The sequence below is a fragment of the Passer domesticus genome, chromosome 4 (assembly GCF_036417665.1).
Source record: "Passer domesticus isolate bPasDom1 chromosome 4, bPasDom1.hap1, whole genome shotgun sequence".
Lineage (NCBI taxonomy): Eukaryota > Metazoa > Chordata > Aves > Passeriformes > Passeridae > Passer > Passer domesticus.
Window position 1 is genome coordinate 39,561,907 of NC_087477.1, and position 13,317 is coordinate 39,575,223.

General features: G+C 41.0%; 1 protein-coding gene across 1 annotated transcript in view; it reads left to right on the forward strand.

Moving 5' to 3' along the window:
• CENPC (centromere protein C) overlaps positions 1-13,317 on the forward strand; it is a 200,740-nt gene that overhangs the window by 97,984 nt on the left and 89,439 nt on the right. The window contains exon 19 of the mRNA XM_064419265.1: positions 2,794-2,952. Coding sequence (XP_064275335.1) covers positions 2,794-2,935 — 142 coding nt within the window. The 3' untranslated portion in view covers positions 2,936-2,952. The remainder of the gene's footprint in view (positions 1-2,793; positions 2,953-13,317) is intronic.

A 13,317-nucleotide genomic window follows, 5' to 3' on the forward strand; every position in this document is an offset into this window, starting at 1 on the left:
TCCATTGTGTGCCCTTCAGCAAAAGGTGGTTCCTGTTCTGAGGGAATTACCATCTTAAATCGGCAGAAGCTTAGAGGAGAAAAAGGCAGAGGGATGCCCTGTTGTGTCAGCCACAGGTCAGCATCGCAGCCGGGCACACAGCTCGGGTCGCAGCTCCCCCCGGCGCTGCCTTCACGGGCCAACAGGGTCACTGATAAAACCAATTTGGAAAATTAAGCTGTTAAATATAAATGTGATTTGGCTTTAACAGCAGTGGAAGGCTGGGAAACAGGTCGTGTCCGAGAGGGCTCTGTACAGCTATGTTTGAAAATAAATTGTTTCTCTGGAATAGGAATGATGGGAGATTGCGAATATTGAAGAAAACCCCATCAAATCTACCAAAAATATTACAGCAAAATCCTGTACAAACATATACAAAGCTTGCTGGCTTGTCTTTTCATGCAGACTGCGTTTTATGCAAATAAAACTGAAAAAAAAATGAAAGCAAATCACCTCAGAGAGAATGAGCAACTAATGCATATTGAATATAAAAATCCATATGAGTTCTTTTATTTTTGAGAAGTTAGCAAAGGTCATTGAATCCTTTGAAGATTAATTCCCTTTTTAAAAATCCCAATTCCCCCAGATGCAATCAAATTGTTTCTTCCAATGACCACAGATACAATCTCAGAGCCAAATGCTGTATTGTGCATCTGTCAGAGCTGCAAATCACTGTCCTAGTATCCTGTTTCCGAAGAACGGATGCAACCTTGTGGCGTGTTCTTGTTTGTTGTCTGCACTCGCTGCTTGTGTTTAATAGTGTTGGCTCCTTCCCTGTTATCTTCGCTAAGAATATCTTCGAGTGAATTGCACAGCTTACCAGTGGGAGCCTTGACTCAATTTCTGAGCCAAATGTATCTTTTTCAAGTCTGGGTGGAAACTAGAGTACCCTTTTTGTTACTCCTCCAAATAAACCAGTGTAAATCCTGCTCCGTTTTCCCTGCTGTTTCATTTGGCTGCAGGTTTCTTTGTATTGCAGATGGAGTCCAGGTGCCAGGTATCAAGGCAAATGTCCCTCTGTTCACCTGTCTCTCTTCCCTGACTAGCTAAATTGACCTGTGCTATTTTATGTAACTTGGAGGAATGGTGATTGCAAGGAGAGAGCACATCTGAGGGTTAAAAGCTCCCTAAATCATGTGTTTTTCTGCTGTCTGCCCTTCCCTTTGAGTGCACTGATTTTGCAAGCTTTTCTGCATAGCCCATAGTGCTGATTGCATTTGAGATTCCTCTGTGATCACATAAGGGCAGGAGCCAGTGTTTTAAGAAAAACAACAAATATTGTTTGAGTCATGAGAGCTGGGGCATGATATTGTCTTAAATCTCTTCCCAGTGAAATCGATATAAATTTCCATATGGACAGAGATAAGCCATTGCTAGGAGCTTGGGGTGTACAAGATACTGGACTATTCATCTTATTCCATCCAGCACTGCCTTTTATGGAGTAAGAAAATTCTGGTCCTAGTCTGGCCTTGATAATGCTAAACTTCTACAGTTAGTCTTTCCCTGGTTCAATGACAAGAAAGGATTCCTGTGGAGCAAAATCAAAGGCTGTGAGAATGGAAAGGTCTATATGTCAAAAATCCCTACCATCCACTCAAAAGCAGTTGAAGCTACGATCTCCTTCAGCAGGTGTTCTCCAAGGGAGAGCCACTTCTCTGTTAAATGCTGCATCTCTTATTTTATTCTGAATATATCCAGCTTCAGCTATCTCACCCTCAGTTTGGGGCACTGCAGAAAGGCTTGGCCTATATATTAGTCTCTCAAGTTCAGCCCACTAAGATGAAAAGACCTAAACATGCCAGTCACTTTGAAATATTAGGACAATTTATATAGTCAGAATTGTAATAATAAAAACAGGGAGTGCTTGCTCACTTTTTTCTTCTTGCTGAATTTTATTTCTACTTGATTGTGACTTTTAAAAATAATTCCCTTACCCCTGTAAATTTTATTCATTCTGTGTCCTTAACCGAGTTCTCTAGTTTTTTCCTCACTCTAAGATAGCAGGCTGATTATGTGACCTACATATTTGACATAACATCAATGAAGAAATAATGAATTGAGACCTTCTTTAGTGATAAAGCCCATTTTTTAGGATGGACAATCAGAATGTGTTTGCTCTGATTGCTACATCAGGTGATAGCAGGTGCTTTGTCATCTCTAACTTTTATTTTCAGTAACATTCTCTTCTGCCTTATGGGATCATTTGTCTTGTGTTGGTAAATTCCCATCTGCACTCAAAATGACTTTTCAGTGCTGTATCGATGGATGGATATAGTCAGCCTCTGTCCCTTTAGTCTTCATCTGTGTCAGTTCCCACGTTCTTTTGTATCACAAATTACACAAGGGGTCTGTTTACAAAAACACTTCTGTTGTCATTTTTATGCATGTCAATTTATCAATATTTTTTGCTTTTAGAGTGGTGTTAGATTTGTAGAGAGACAAGATGCCACATAAAGGCCATTTAAGGAACTTCAAGAAATAAAATATTAATTAAAAAGTTTTGATGCAAAATCAGTTTGATTTCCCTGAAAGTCAGAAGTCTGTATTTTAAATTTTATTAATTAAAATGATATTGCATTTTGGGGGTCTTTTTTTTTTTCAGGTATGAAAGCAATCCTAACAATCTTCTGGGTACTTTTGGTCCTCCAATCCAAACCATATAGCTACCTACAGAATAATACAACTTTTCATGATGCTGAACTTCTGTGAGAAGACTGAATCAGCGATTACATTTGTCTTTTTATTCCTTTCCAGGAATGAAGAATCCATAGGAGTGTTCAGCAGGAAACAGTCCTTGTGCACTCAAATAACAATGCAAGGCTGCAAGAGCTGGAGGAGTTCTGGCACAGCTCTTGGGATTGCTCATGATTACATGGCTGTCCATCATGGAGACTGAGTGATCCCTGCTTGATGGTGGGGTTGTTCCTGTGCTGCTAAATTTTACTTATGTAACCTCTTCCAAAGTAGCTTTCACCTTAAAGGCACTGCATAGCCAGACTGAAATGCAAGAGGGCAATATGACAAAAGAAAAATATACAACCTATATTCTCACTGGTAAAGTACAGTAGTTTCACTTTCAATCTAAAGCACGTGCCACAAGCAAATGCCACTTCTGTGTATCACAGGCAGATTTCCTTTTAGCTCAGTTTTATCTCTTTTGGAAAAGTTTGCTTTTCTTTAGCCTTTTAAATGTCATGTTTTAACAGCTTTACTGTAGACAGCACTACTGGTTGCAGAATTTTTAAGGCTGTGTGTGTATGTACTTCTTATCTCTATGTCACAACTCCAGACCCTAGATCCCAGGCTAATTTCAGCCACTGTCAGGACTAATTCCCTAAAAGGTTTTCAAGTGCTTTGTCTTTTCTGAAGTAAGTATCCTCCATGAACTCTGATCCCCTAACACCATCCATTTCCATCCTGATCCAGTTTGCAAGGGTCTAACTCATGCTACCATTCCTATTCACCAAACCTCATAACATACAAAACTTTGAAATTATTTTTTTCTAATCATTTGATGGTAAACTACAGAAAGAGTAATTTTTTCCTGCTGATATCTGGTTACTAACTCTCTAGTAAATACTAAGTGCTGGGATATTAAGTGACTGTTCTTTAGGATGTTTAATTATCCCAAAAAAGGCCCCAAAGTGCTACTAATGGATCCTCTGGCTCATGACACACATTACTGTCAGCTTCTTTTGCTTCTGATTCTCGTTCCAGTAACACCAAAAAATAGCACAGGTCCTGCAAACAGAGGAATTACTTGCAACATGATCTTAGCCTGCTTCTGTTTGAAAACACAACATTTTTGTAGTTCACTGATCTTGACACATTCTATATAGGTCTCTTTTGGGGCTTGCTTTGCAGTGTGGTGAAACTGCAGGTGCTTTTTGTTCTTTTGTTTAATGGGAAATCAGGTTAATGTTTCAAACCCATTCCCCTGTGGCAGTTTTAGGTAACTTGGCTATTCATCCCAGTCCTTACATACATTACTACCCTGCCTTCCTCTGCAGGCAGGGAACAAATCCCTGACAGCGACAGGCTACTGATGAAGACTTCTCTCCTTGGAGTAGCCAAGTCCCTTGGACAGGCATATCCTTTGGCCTCATGGAAAAATAGAGTGAAAAGCCTGAATGAAATGGCAGCAGAGCAGTCTCAAAAAGCCATTCAGGACAAAAGCACTTGCAAACACCAAATACCTTTTCTGAACAACCTTGGCAAAGATGGCCAGTTGTCTCAAAGCTGTTTTTTAATTTCATTTTTACATCTGTATAGATTTTAATTGTTGTAGCTTGGAATACATGTAGTCTGATTCCTGGTGACATGATGGGTCTGGTGAAAAATGGGGATGATAACTTCCCGGGGAACGGCCAATGCTTCAGACTAACTGCTCTGTTAAACGTCTTGGGGCTGCCAGATGTATTTCAGACCTGCACTGCTGCATTTCATAGGCCATGGAATACAGTTTGTAAGAGCAATCATCTTCCCAAATTGGTCATTACCAAAGTTAATGACCTGTTTATTAGAACATCAACCTTGGCTTTGCCTCATGCTGTTAATTAACAAATCTGTCATTAACTGCTGGTAGCCATGACTTTGTGCATGTGTGTGTTTACGGGGAAAGAGGATAGAGATCCTTCATTAGGCATATTTAAGGTGGTATCCCTGCATATTGGTAAGACCATTCCTCATGGTCTTACCAATATTCCTCTATGATTCTCAGAGAGTGCACCATTCACATGTTGTCCATGAATTTGTCTAATCCCTTTAGGGACCTGCTTTGTTTACTGTTTTAATGAAATTCTGCATCAGTTTCTGCAGGTGCTCCCTAGTTCTCATATACAATATATTCTCAACAAATGACAGCTTTGCACTGGCTTTACCCCTGCCATAGCTGTGATTTGTGATCACTGTGCATTTGGAAATGCACCCAGAGGGGCAAAGGGTTAGCCTCAGAGCAAAGGAATTGTTTATTATCAAAACTTCTCCCTGCAATAAAATAGTTTGTTATGCAAGAGGTACCCATAACTAATTAGCTATCTGTTATTTTCAAGAAGAATAAAATCTATAATTGTGAGGTCTGGCATAACATCTGTCTCCTTAGAGAGGGTTTTGAAAACCATAATTCAGGTGAGAATTACAGGTTTTATCCACCTTTGTCGAGATAAATGTATTTTGCCACTCCTCTTAGCCTCTAGTGCTAATTACACTAACATAAAATGCCTTGGATTAATGAGGTTTCAAAACACACACATCCTCTTTGGCCCTTTCCTTGGATCTGCCATGAGCTGTTTTTCCTCTCTACAGGTGAGTCTGTTTGTATGACTGTGCAGGTGGACACCCAAGCTGAGAGTGACTTACCACAGGGTCCTTTGAGTTACACCCAGTGTGAACAAATAGGAGAAGAAAGTCCATCAAAAATGTTTTCAGACCAGGGCAACTATCTGTGAGGTGACTGAGTTGGTGTCATGATGGTTTTGCCAACAGGAAGCTCTTCCTATCCCAGCTCCCATCCATTCATTTCTTTACCTGACTTGTCATCCATCACACCTGGCACTGACCCAGTTCATCTCACTGACCCACCATATATTTTTCAGCTATATTTTCCATGCTTAGTTTACTTAGCAGCACTGACTTGAGGAGGGTGTAGCAAACATCCCGTCTGGGTGGAGACCACAGAGCAAGTGTGGGTGAGCACATGGCATGGGAAGGACAAACAGAGGTGCAGGGACCTGGTGATGGTGAAGCACCCAGGCAGCTTGAGCCAGCCTGTTGTACAGCTCTCTATAACAATAAACTCTCAGACAAAATAAAGAACTCAGAAAAAACAGCTCCTTGGGTAGATACCCCATTTTCAATCTGATGAGAATCTGTTTAGCAGGACTACTTTTGGATCTGAGCTGTTTTTTTGTATGTGCTAAGGCAGTTTGGTATCCAAATCTCTCTCAAATCACCTGAAAATTAAGTCCCCTGAGTACAATTAAAAATTTCTACCTTAGAGCTGTATTGGCTAAAGGTGTAGATAACATTTTCAAGGTCACAAAGAAAGGCAGGAGTTAAACCTTCCCCAGTGCCACTCTGAGCAGGGTGTCCTGCCACTGTGGCACAAGATAAAGGGAGATGACACTGAGGTTACCATACAGGTTGCTGCTGTTTTCAGGCTCTGTAAGGATCGTCAGCAGCCAAAGCATAATGTATTCTACACAGAATAGCTGAGCAGTCCTTTTCCTTCATTGGTCATTTCACTTGGTGCACTGGATTAGCCAGGAGTTAAACTGTTTGCAAATAGCAGCTCCCTCATACTGCAGACTCTCCTTTTCTTTTTTTTTTTTTTCCCTCGGGAATTTTGCTGTTTTAAAAGAATCTGTCCATATTTCATCAGTGGACAAAGGAGAGAGAGGAGGAATGGACTGATGAGACCAGGGTGTTTCATATATCATGGACAGATACAAAGCAAAATAAAATGTAAATTTTAAGAGTCACTCAGACGAAACCTCAATCCCTGAGCTCACTCAGCTGGCAAAAGACAAACCCTTTGCTTTCCATCAACTCTTAGTTCACACCTGGAAAAACAAAATAAATAGGGGATTTCAGAATAGGTGCTTCAAAGCTATTTTTACTTTTGAAATGTATCACTGGATACAATACCTTCTAAATAAAATAAAAAGAAGAAAACAAATGTTACCCTATTCACCAAGTTTTTAAGGAAGGAATGTAATGAAAGACTCAAATCTTGAAATGTGTCTTGGTTTAACCTCAGACAGCAAGTAGGTGCCATGCAGCTGGTTGTCCACTCCCTCACCAGCGGGACTGAGGAAAAATCAGGATAGTAAAACCAAAAACTTGTGGGTTGAGATAATGATAGTTTAATAGGCAAAGTAAAAGACACACACACGCTCACACACACACACACACACACACACAAAAGCAAAGCAAAAGAAGGAATTCTTTCACAGCTTCCCATGGGCAGGCAGGTGTTCAGTCATCCCCAGGAGAGCAGGGTCCCATCACACATAACAGTGACTTGGGAAGACAAATGCCATCACTCCAAATGTCCTCACTTCCTTGTTCTTCCTTCCTCCTTATCTACTGAGCGTGATGCCATATGGTCTGCCATGGGGTCAATTGGGGTCAGCTGTCCTGGCTGTGTGTCCTCCCAGTTTCCCGTGCACCCCAAGACTTCTTGCCAGCTTCTTGTCTGTGCAAGAAGCAGAAAAGGCCTTGACATTGTGCAAACAATGCTCAGCAATAATAAACCATCTCCATATTACCTACCCTGTTTGCAGCACAAGTCCAAACTGCAGCCCCATATTAGCCACTGTGAAGAAAACTAACTCTACCCCTGTCAAAACCAGTAGGGTTGGCAGGCCCAGTTTTAGGGTGAAAACACTTGAATCTGATTTTTTTTGGTGACTTTGGTTGGCAGGTGTCTCAGCAAGTCTGAACGCAGAGGTTCTTTGTAGGCTCCAGACTGCTCTACCACCTAATCAGACCCCTAGTCCGTTTGGAGATCTAGTCTGATACCTTGTATATATACATAAATGAAAAAAACCATCAAAACAACCTGAAACTTTGACTGGACACTGGAGCATTCATATAAATGTCAAATAAGTAAACGATTCTCCCATTTGTGGCAAAAAATTCTACCTTTTAAATTCAGTGTTTGATGTGCTAATTATAATCAGGCTGCTTACTGAATGCATTTAGAGCAGGAACAGGGACAGAATGGAACTGGAATCATGTTTTCAGTAAATAATTTCTTTAAAACAGCAGTCTCCTTACCAGCTAAAGATGCTCTCATCTTAAGTGCATCTGGCATTGTCAACAAATCCTGTGTCTTTTTGCTTGATTGATCATGGAGTTTAAAGAAGTGGTTATTTCCCTGATAAATGAGATATCATATATATTAATCTATTACAGAACTCCTGTAGATAATTAATCACTGCCATCAGCTCCTTACAGCTTTTAAGGGTATGTGTGAATACTCTAAGTTAACAGAACAAAAACTCCAGGTGGAAGGTTAATAGTACTTTTAGAATCAAAGTGACATTGTTGAATAGGTCAGCCACGGCCTTTGTGGATTTGGTGCTTGCCCCACAGCATCTCTCATGAGACACCATTCCCAGTAATGACAGGCCAAGGTCGCACCTAGTGGGAAGCAGAGCAGTTGTGCTGAAATCTGGGAAACCATCCCTGCTGGAGATGTAAAGCTCTGTGGGTACTGCCAGCTGAAAAACAGCCCTGCCTTGTCACTGGGAAGTGTGACACAAGGCTAAAAGCAGAACACAAAATGTGTCAAACACACACAGCATCCCATGGGCAAACTGCCTCTGGACCTTGGCAGTCAACAGTAGGTGTGATCATTTTGTGCCTCCCTTCATTCTTCCTAGCAGTGGATAAGAGTGGACCTGCTCAAGAGTGATGGTAAATGTTCACTTTAGGAGAGGTGATTGTCATTCTACCAGTTTGTCCAGTGTCTGTATTGTTTTCTTTCAAAGGCTTGTCCTTAAAAGCAGCAGCATAAGATCAAGTCTCTCTTGCTGAGCTGTTGGGAAAGATTATAAGGAAATGTTTTATTTCTGCCAGCAGTGGCCACATCAGATAGCATGAAATCTCTCACCTGTATGTGCACAGCTCCTCGGGAAGTCACGGACCTCACACCTTGCTAACTGATGCTGTTCATCTTGATATATTACCTCCTACTGAATCTCTCTCTTTCAAAGCCTTTGGGGAAAAGTGCAGATAAATGGTGAAAGATTTGTTTTCTTTACCCACACAGTTCACTCATAGGTTTGTACAAATATCTGTGGGGTGTCTTGAGTCAGGTTGGGCTATGTTCATGCAGAAAAAAAGTCTTGGAGGGACCAGTAGAAATGACCAAATATGCTGCCGAAACATTTTTCATAATCAACTTCAAGGGTCTGGCTTGCAGGGTCTGTTCAAGATATGGTAATAATAACTGCAACAGAAAAAGAAGTTTCAACATGCAACAGTCAGGAGAGCATTCTAGGAGAATAATTTTCAAAAAGAAAGTCTTGTTTTGCATTCTTCTCCAGATTTCTGAGTAGGATTAGCACTGTGCTTGTGGATAGAAAGGCTTTCTGGAGGGCAACAGTTTTGTAGGGAATACTTACTTTTAGCAATGTATTTCTAAGTTGTAACAAATTTGAAAACCATCTTGTTCTGAAATGAGGGTGTTCTAGTTTTGATTTAGAATTGTGGCAGCAGAAGGAATAAAAGGAATAAAAGCTTGGAGGGATAAAAAGCAAGAGTTACCCCCAGTCTTTTCAACAAAGACTGTTGAAATAGATGAGTTTAAACATATGCATAATAAGTGGTTGAAGGGAGCAAAAGGTTATGGAAAAAAGAAGATGGTGACAGTGGGACAAATGGGACATTTAAGACAAGTTCTCCTTTGAATTACAAGAGGAGTTTTGCCTATGGTTTTCTCTGTCAATTGTAATAATCCTTCCACTAGTGAAACGGGGAAGAGTTCTGGCAGGGACTTCAGATTGGAACTACTTCTCAGGAGAGCTCAGAAAAGGCAATTCAGGCCTTGATCAAGTGAAAGATCTCAGCTCATCTTTAATTTGACATTAATGAGTGATCACATCTTCAAACAAGAACAGTTTGCTCAAGTTTGCCCTGCAAGATGGTCTTAAAGTGCCAAATGTCCTTTCTTTAACCTTGCTAAAAATTCAGACATGTTTTCAAAGGGAGCTCATTCACAGAGCAGAGAGAAATCATCAGAAAACAAAGATTTTGGCTCCACTGCAGCTGAAGCCAAAGAAGTGATACATAGACCTACAAGGAGGAAGAAACAATGCAGGCAGCTCTGCTGGCCAGTGATGTACAAAAAGCTCCAAGGACTTGGATTTGTTTGAAAGCTGTTGAGGGATATGAACCCATACACTTAAAAGGAGTTGCCTTTTGAACAAAAAACCAAAAATAAGCCAGCCCTGTCAAAGGAAGGAATAAAAGAAACTTGATGTATTATGACAGTGAAATTAGAAAGCAGACACATAAAAAAGCCAATGAGCAAACTGTGCAAGTCAAGCAATGTGATGTGCCCCATATTCTTTTAATAGTTTATTACTTAGAAGATTACATGATATTGACACTGGTGCTTGAAAAGTCTCCTACTGTTTAAGAGTACTCTGCAATAAAATGCTGTAATCTATTAATGCACAATACTGTCACTATGACCCAGAGTTTGTAGGGGAATTCTTCCCTTCCTTTCAGTATGTCTGACATTTTGCTTAAAGAAAAGGAAGAAAGTGTGACTTCTCTCCACCCTCTTTTTGCTGATTACATGCCCCCAGCCCAGACTGCTGCTCCCTCAGAGCTTCCTTCTGCTTGGGTTCTCCTCGCAGTTAGCCTTTCCTAGTGTTGCTCAGAGACTGCAGAGGGAATGGCAGGAATACACAGAACATTGAAGCAGAAGCAGCAAGGCAGCAGTAGGTGGAGGGAAATTGCCATTTCCCACATTCAGGGAAAGAGGTTCTGCCACAGCAGAGGGCAAAGGGCCCTCAGGCATGGGGAAAGGCTCTTGTGCATGGGATTAGGGCTCCAGCTGAAGAGTGCTGGAGGGGGAATGACTTGCTTCAAACAACAGGCTGGAAAGATCATCCCTTGGCAGCATTTGGAGTTGGCAGTAAGGGATAGGGAATAGCTTCAGCAAAAGATGAACTCACCAGGCAGACAGAAAAGGCCAGATCTTAGAAATGTTATGTACTAAATGCTCACGATGTGGATGTGGCTTTGGCTGGAGAGAAGGGCATATTAAGAAACAAGATTGAAATGAAGATATAGAGTTTGGTGGGTTTTGCTAAGTATATGGATGCAGAACTGAATGGAAACATGGAGCAGAGCTCTTATTTTTTCATCATAACAGTGTAAGCAATCCCTGACAGTGCATTTCTTTAATATTTCTCTCCTTCAATAGTTATAGCAGTAGCTGCTGGAATTAATTATGATTAATTTAATTATAGGTATAAACCAGGTTCTTTTCAAAGTGAATTATAGTTTCCTTCAATAGTATGTGGTGGTTAAGTGCTGGTAATTAAGGGTTTGAACGAGGGTTTGACAGTGCATTTTCCCATAATTGAAATTCCACTGCAAACCCCATAGTGTTTGCAATCCAGCACAAAGCAATGAGCTTTCTCTGGAATTTTTTTTGGTGGTATTATATATATATGTGAAGTAGGTTACCATGAAGGACTGCCTTTAAGAACCTACTGCTGAATGCATAAGCTCTCCAATAATTCATTTAACATGTTTATCTCTGTAGTTCAGTCTTAATAGGGCAGGTAGGGAAATGATGATGCTGTGAGTTTGAAATTCCAGTGTCAGTTCCATTACAGTGGGGAAAGGATTTGCATTGAGCCTGAAGTCTCTGACTCTGACTCTCCAAGGGGAAGTAGCTTTTTGAAGACTACTGGGAGAACATTCCTCAGGGAAACCCAATTATTTCACAGAAGATACGTTTGTGGACTGCGCACTTCTAAAAGCTCATTTGCCAGTAACACATTCTGCACAAAGCACAAACCCACATCAGCACATGCTTCCCAGGAGGACCTGTCCTTCTTGGACTGGCTGCAGGAATGCCCAGCCAAATCAAGTGGCTTTCTGTGGCTTTTTAATCCTGTGTGAAAATGAGCAGGTTAGCCAGCTGTTTAAAGAACCATTGGTTTATTGAGCTTGAAGTTATCTATAATTTCCAAGTGTCAGCTGTTGTAGGTTTAAGGGCAGCCCTACATTCAGGTTCTATTCACAGTAAAATTTGTCAGAGGGTGCAGCAAGAAGAAAAAGGCAGTTTCTGGGGTTGTGACAGGAGGTGGGTGTTAGTGGAAGCTCAATGCCCAGCAGGGGATGGCTCAGGTCTCTCCTGCTTCCATGCAACAGCTCCATAATCCACAAAACTAGGGGAGGTTTGCACACCACATTTTATTGGCTTTGTACTGGGCCAAGCAATCTGTTGTGTAAAAATACGCATCTGTTCCCTCCCATGGGATAAAATGACACCACTGGAAGTGTGTGAAGAAGAACCAGGGATTCAGTTCAGATAATCACAAAGGTGGTGTCAATTAGGTATGAACTCAAAGGTGCAGGATCATGGGAGAGGCAGCAAATGCCAATTCCTTCTCAAGTCTTCTCCATGCTTTCCCCTCAGCCACGGAGGGAGGAAAAGTTTTCACATTGAATTTGTGGTATTTTGTCAGGTTGTCACAACCTTAACATTATTTAAATGTAATTTTTTAGTCTATGAATTTGAATTATCCATGGATTTGATTCATTACCAACACATGCCTAGTAGCCAGTTTCTAAATTATGTTGCTGCTGACTTGAATTATTATAAATAAAACTGTGCCAAATGTCAATTGATTATTCAGGAGTAATCAATAGAGAGAGAGAAAAGACAGCTTTTGTTGACTAACAGCAAATGATTTTTATTCCGCAGTCCTGGAATTTAGAGTAGAGGTGGTAAGCTAGGCTTCATGCCAGACCCCCAGCAAAGAGATTGAAAAGAAAAGGGATGCTGGCCTCCTTACAAGGCTGCAGTGGGGCCACAAGCGAAAATGTCCCTGAGAAAGGCTTGCAACTGGTGAATCTCCAGATTTAGTCACAGACTTTTGCTTAGACAAGTTTTGTTTTGTTTTGTTTTTTTTTTTTTTTTTTCTTTCTTTTTTTTTTTTTTCCCCAAAAATAGAGAGCTCCTTCTGAACGCTCTCTCTGCAGCACTGTCGTTCTGATGCCGGTGTGGCAAGTTGGCAGTGATCAGCTGCCAGGCACTCACCTGGACACTCACTCCCCTCCCCAAAAGGATGAGGGGTGGGGAAATGAAGTGAAAAATAAACTCATGGGTCAAGATAAAGAGAGAAAGATCACTTACAGTTAGCATCACTGACAAAACAGTCTTGACCTGGGAAAGTTTATATGTTTTCCCAGAGGTGACATCACCTTGGCTGAAGCGCTCAGGGAAGAAAGGCAAAGAAAAGTACCTCAACATAACTGAAAGCAAAGTTTTGCTGCCAGAATTTGTTCTTTGGTAAAGACTTTCCCCTTGCTCACAGAGAGGAGGCCATCACTTCAAAACCTGTCTGTCCTTTTGTCACCCTTCTCAGCATGAAAATCTGAATCCAAAGGGGAAAACAAATATATATGTATTTTGTGTGATTGGAAGGAAGGGTGCATTAGTTGTGTCCTTTTATATTTGCATACTCTTGCCAAAGGGAATGTTTGCCACAGGTCACAGTCATGTGTCTGGGTGGAGAGTTGTGT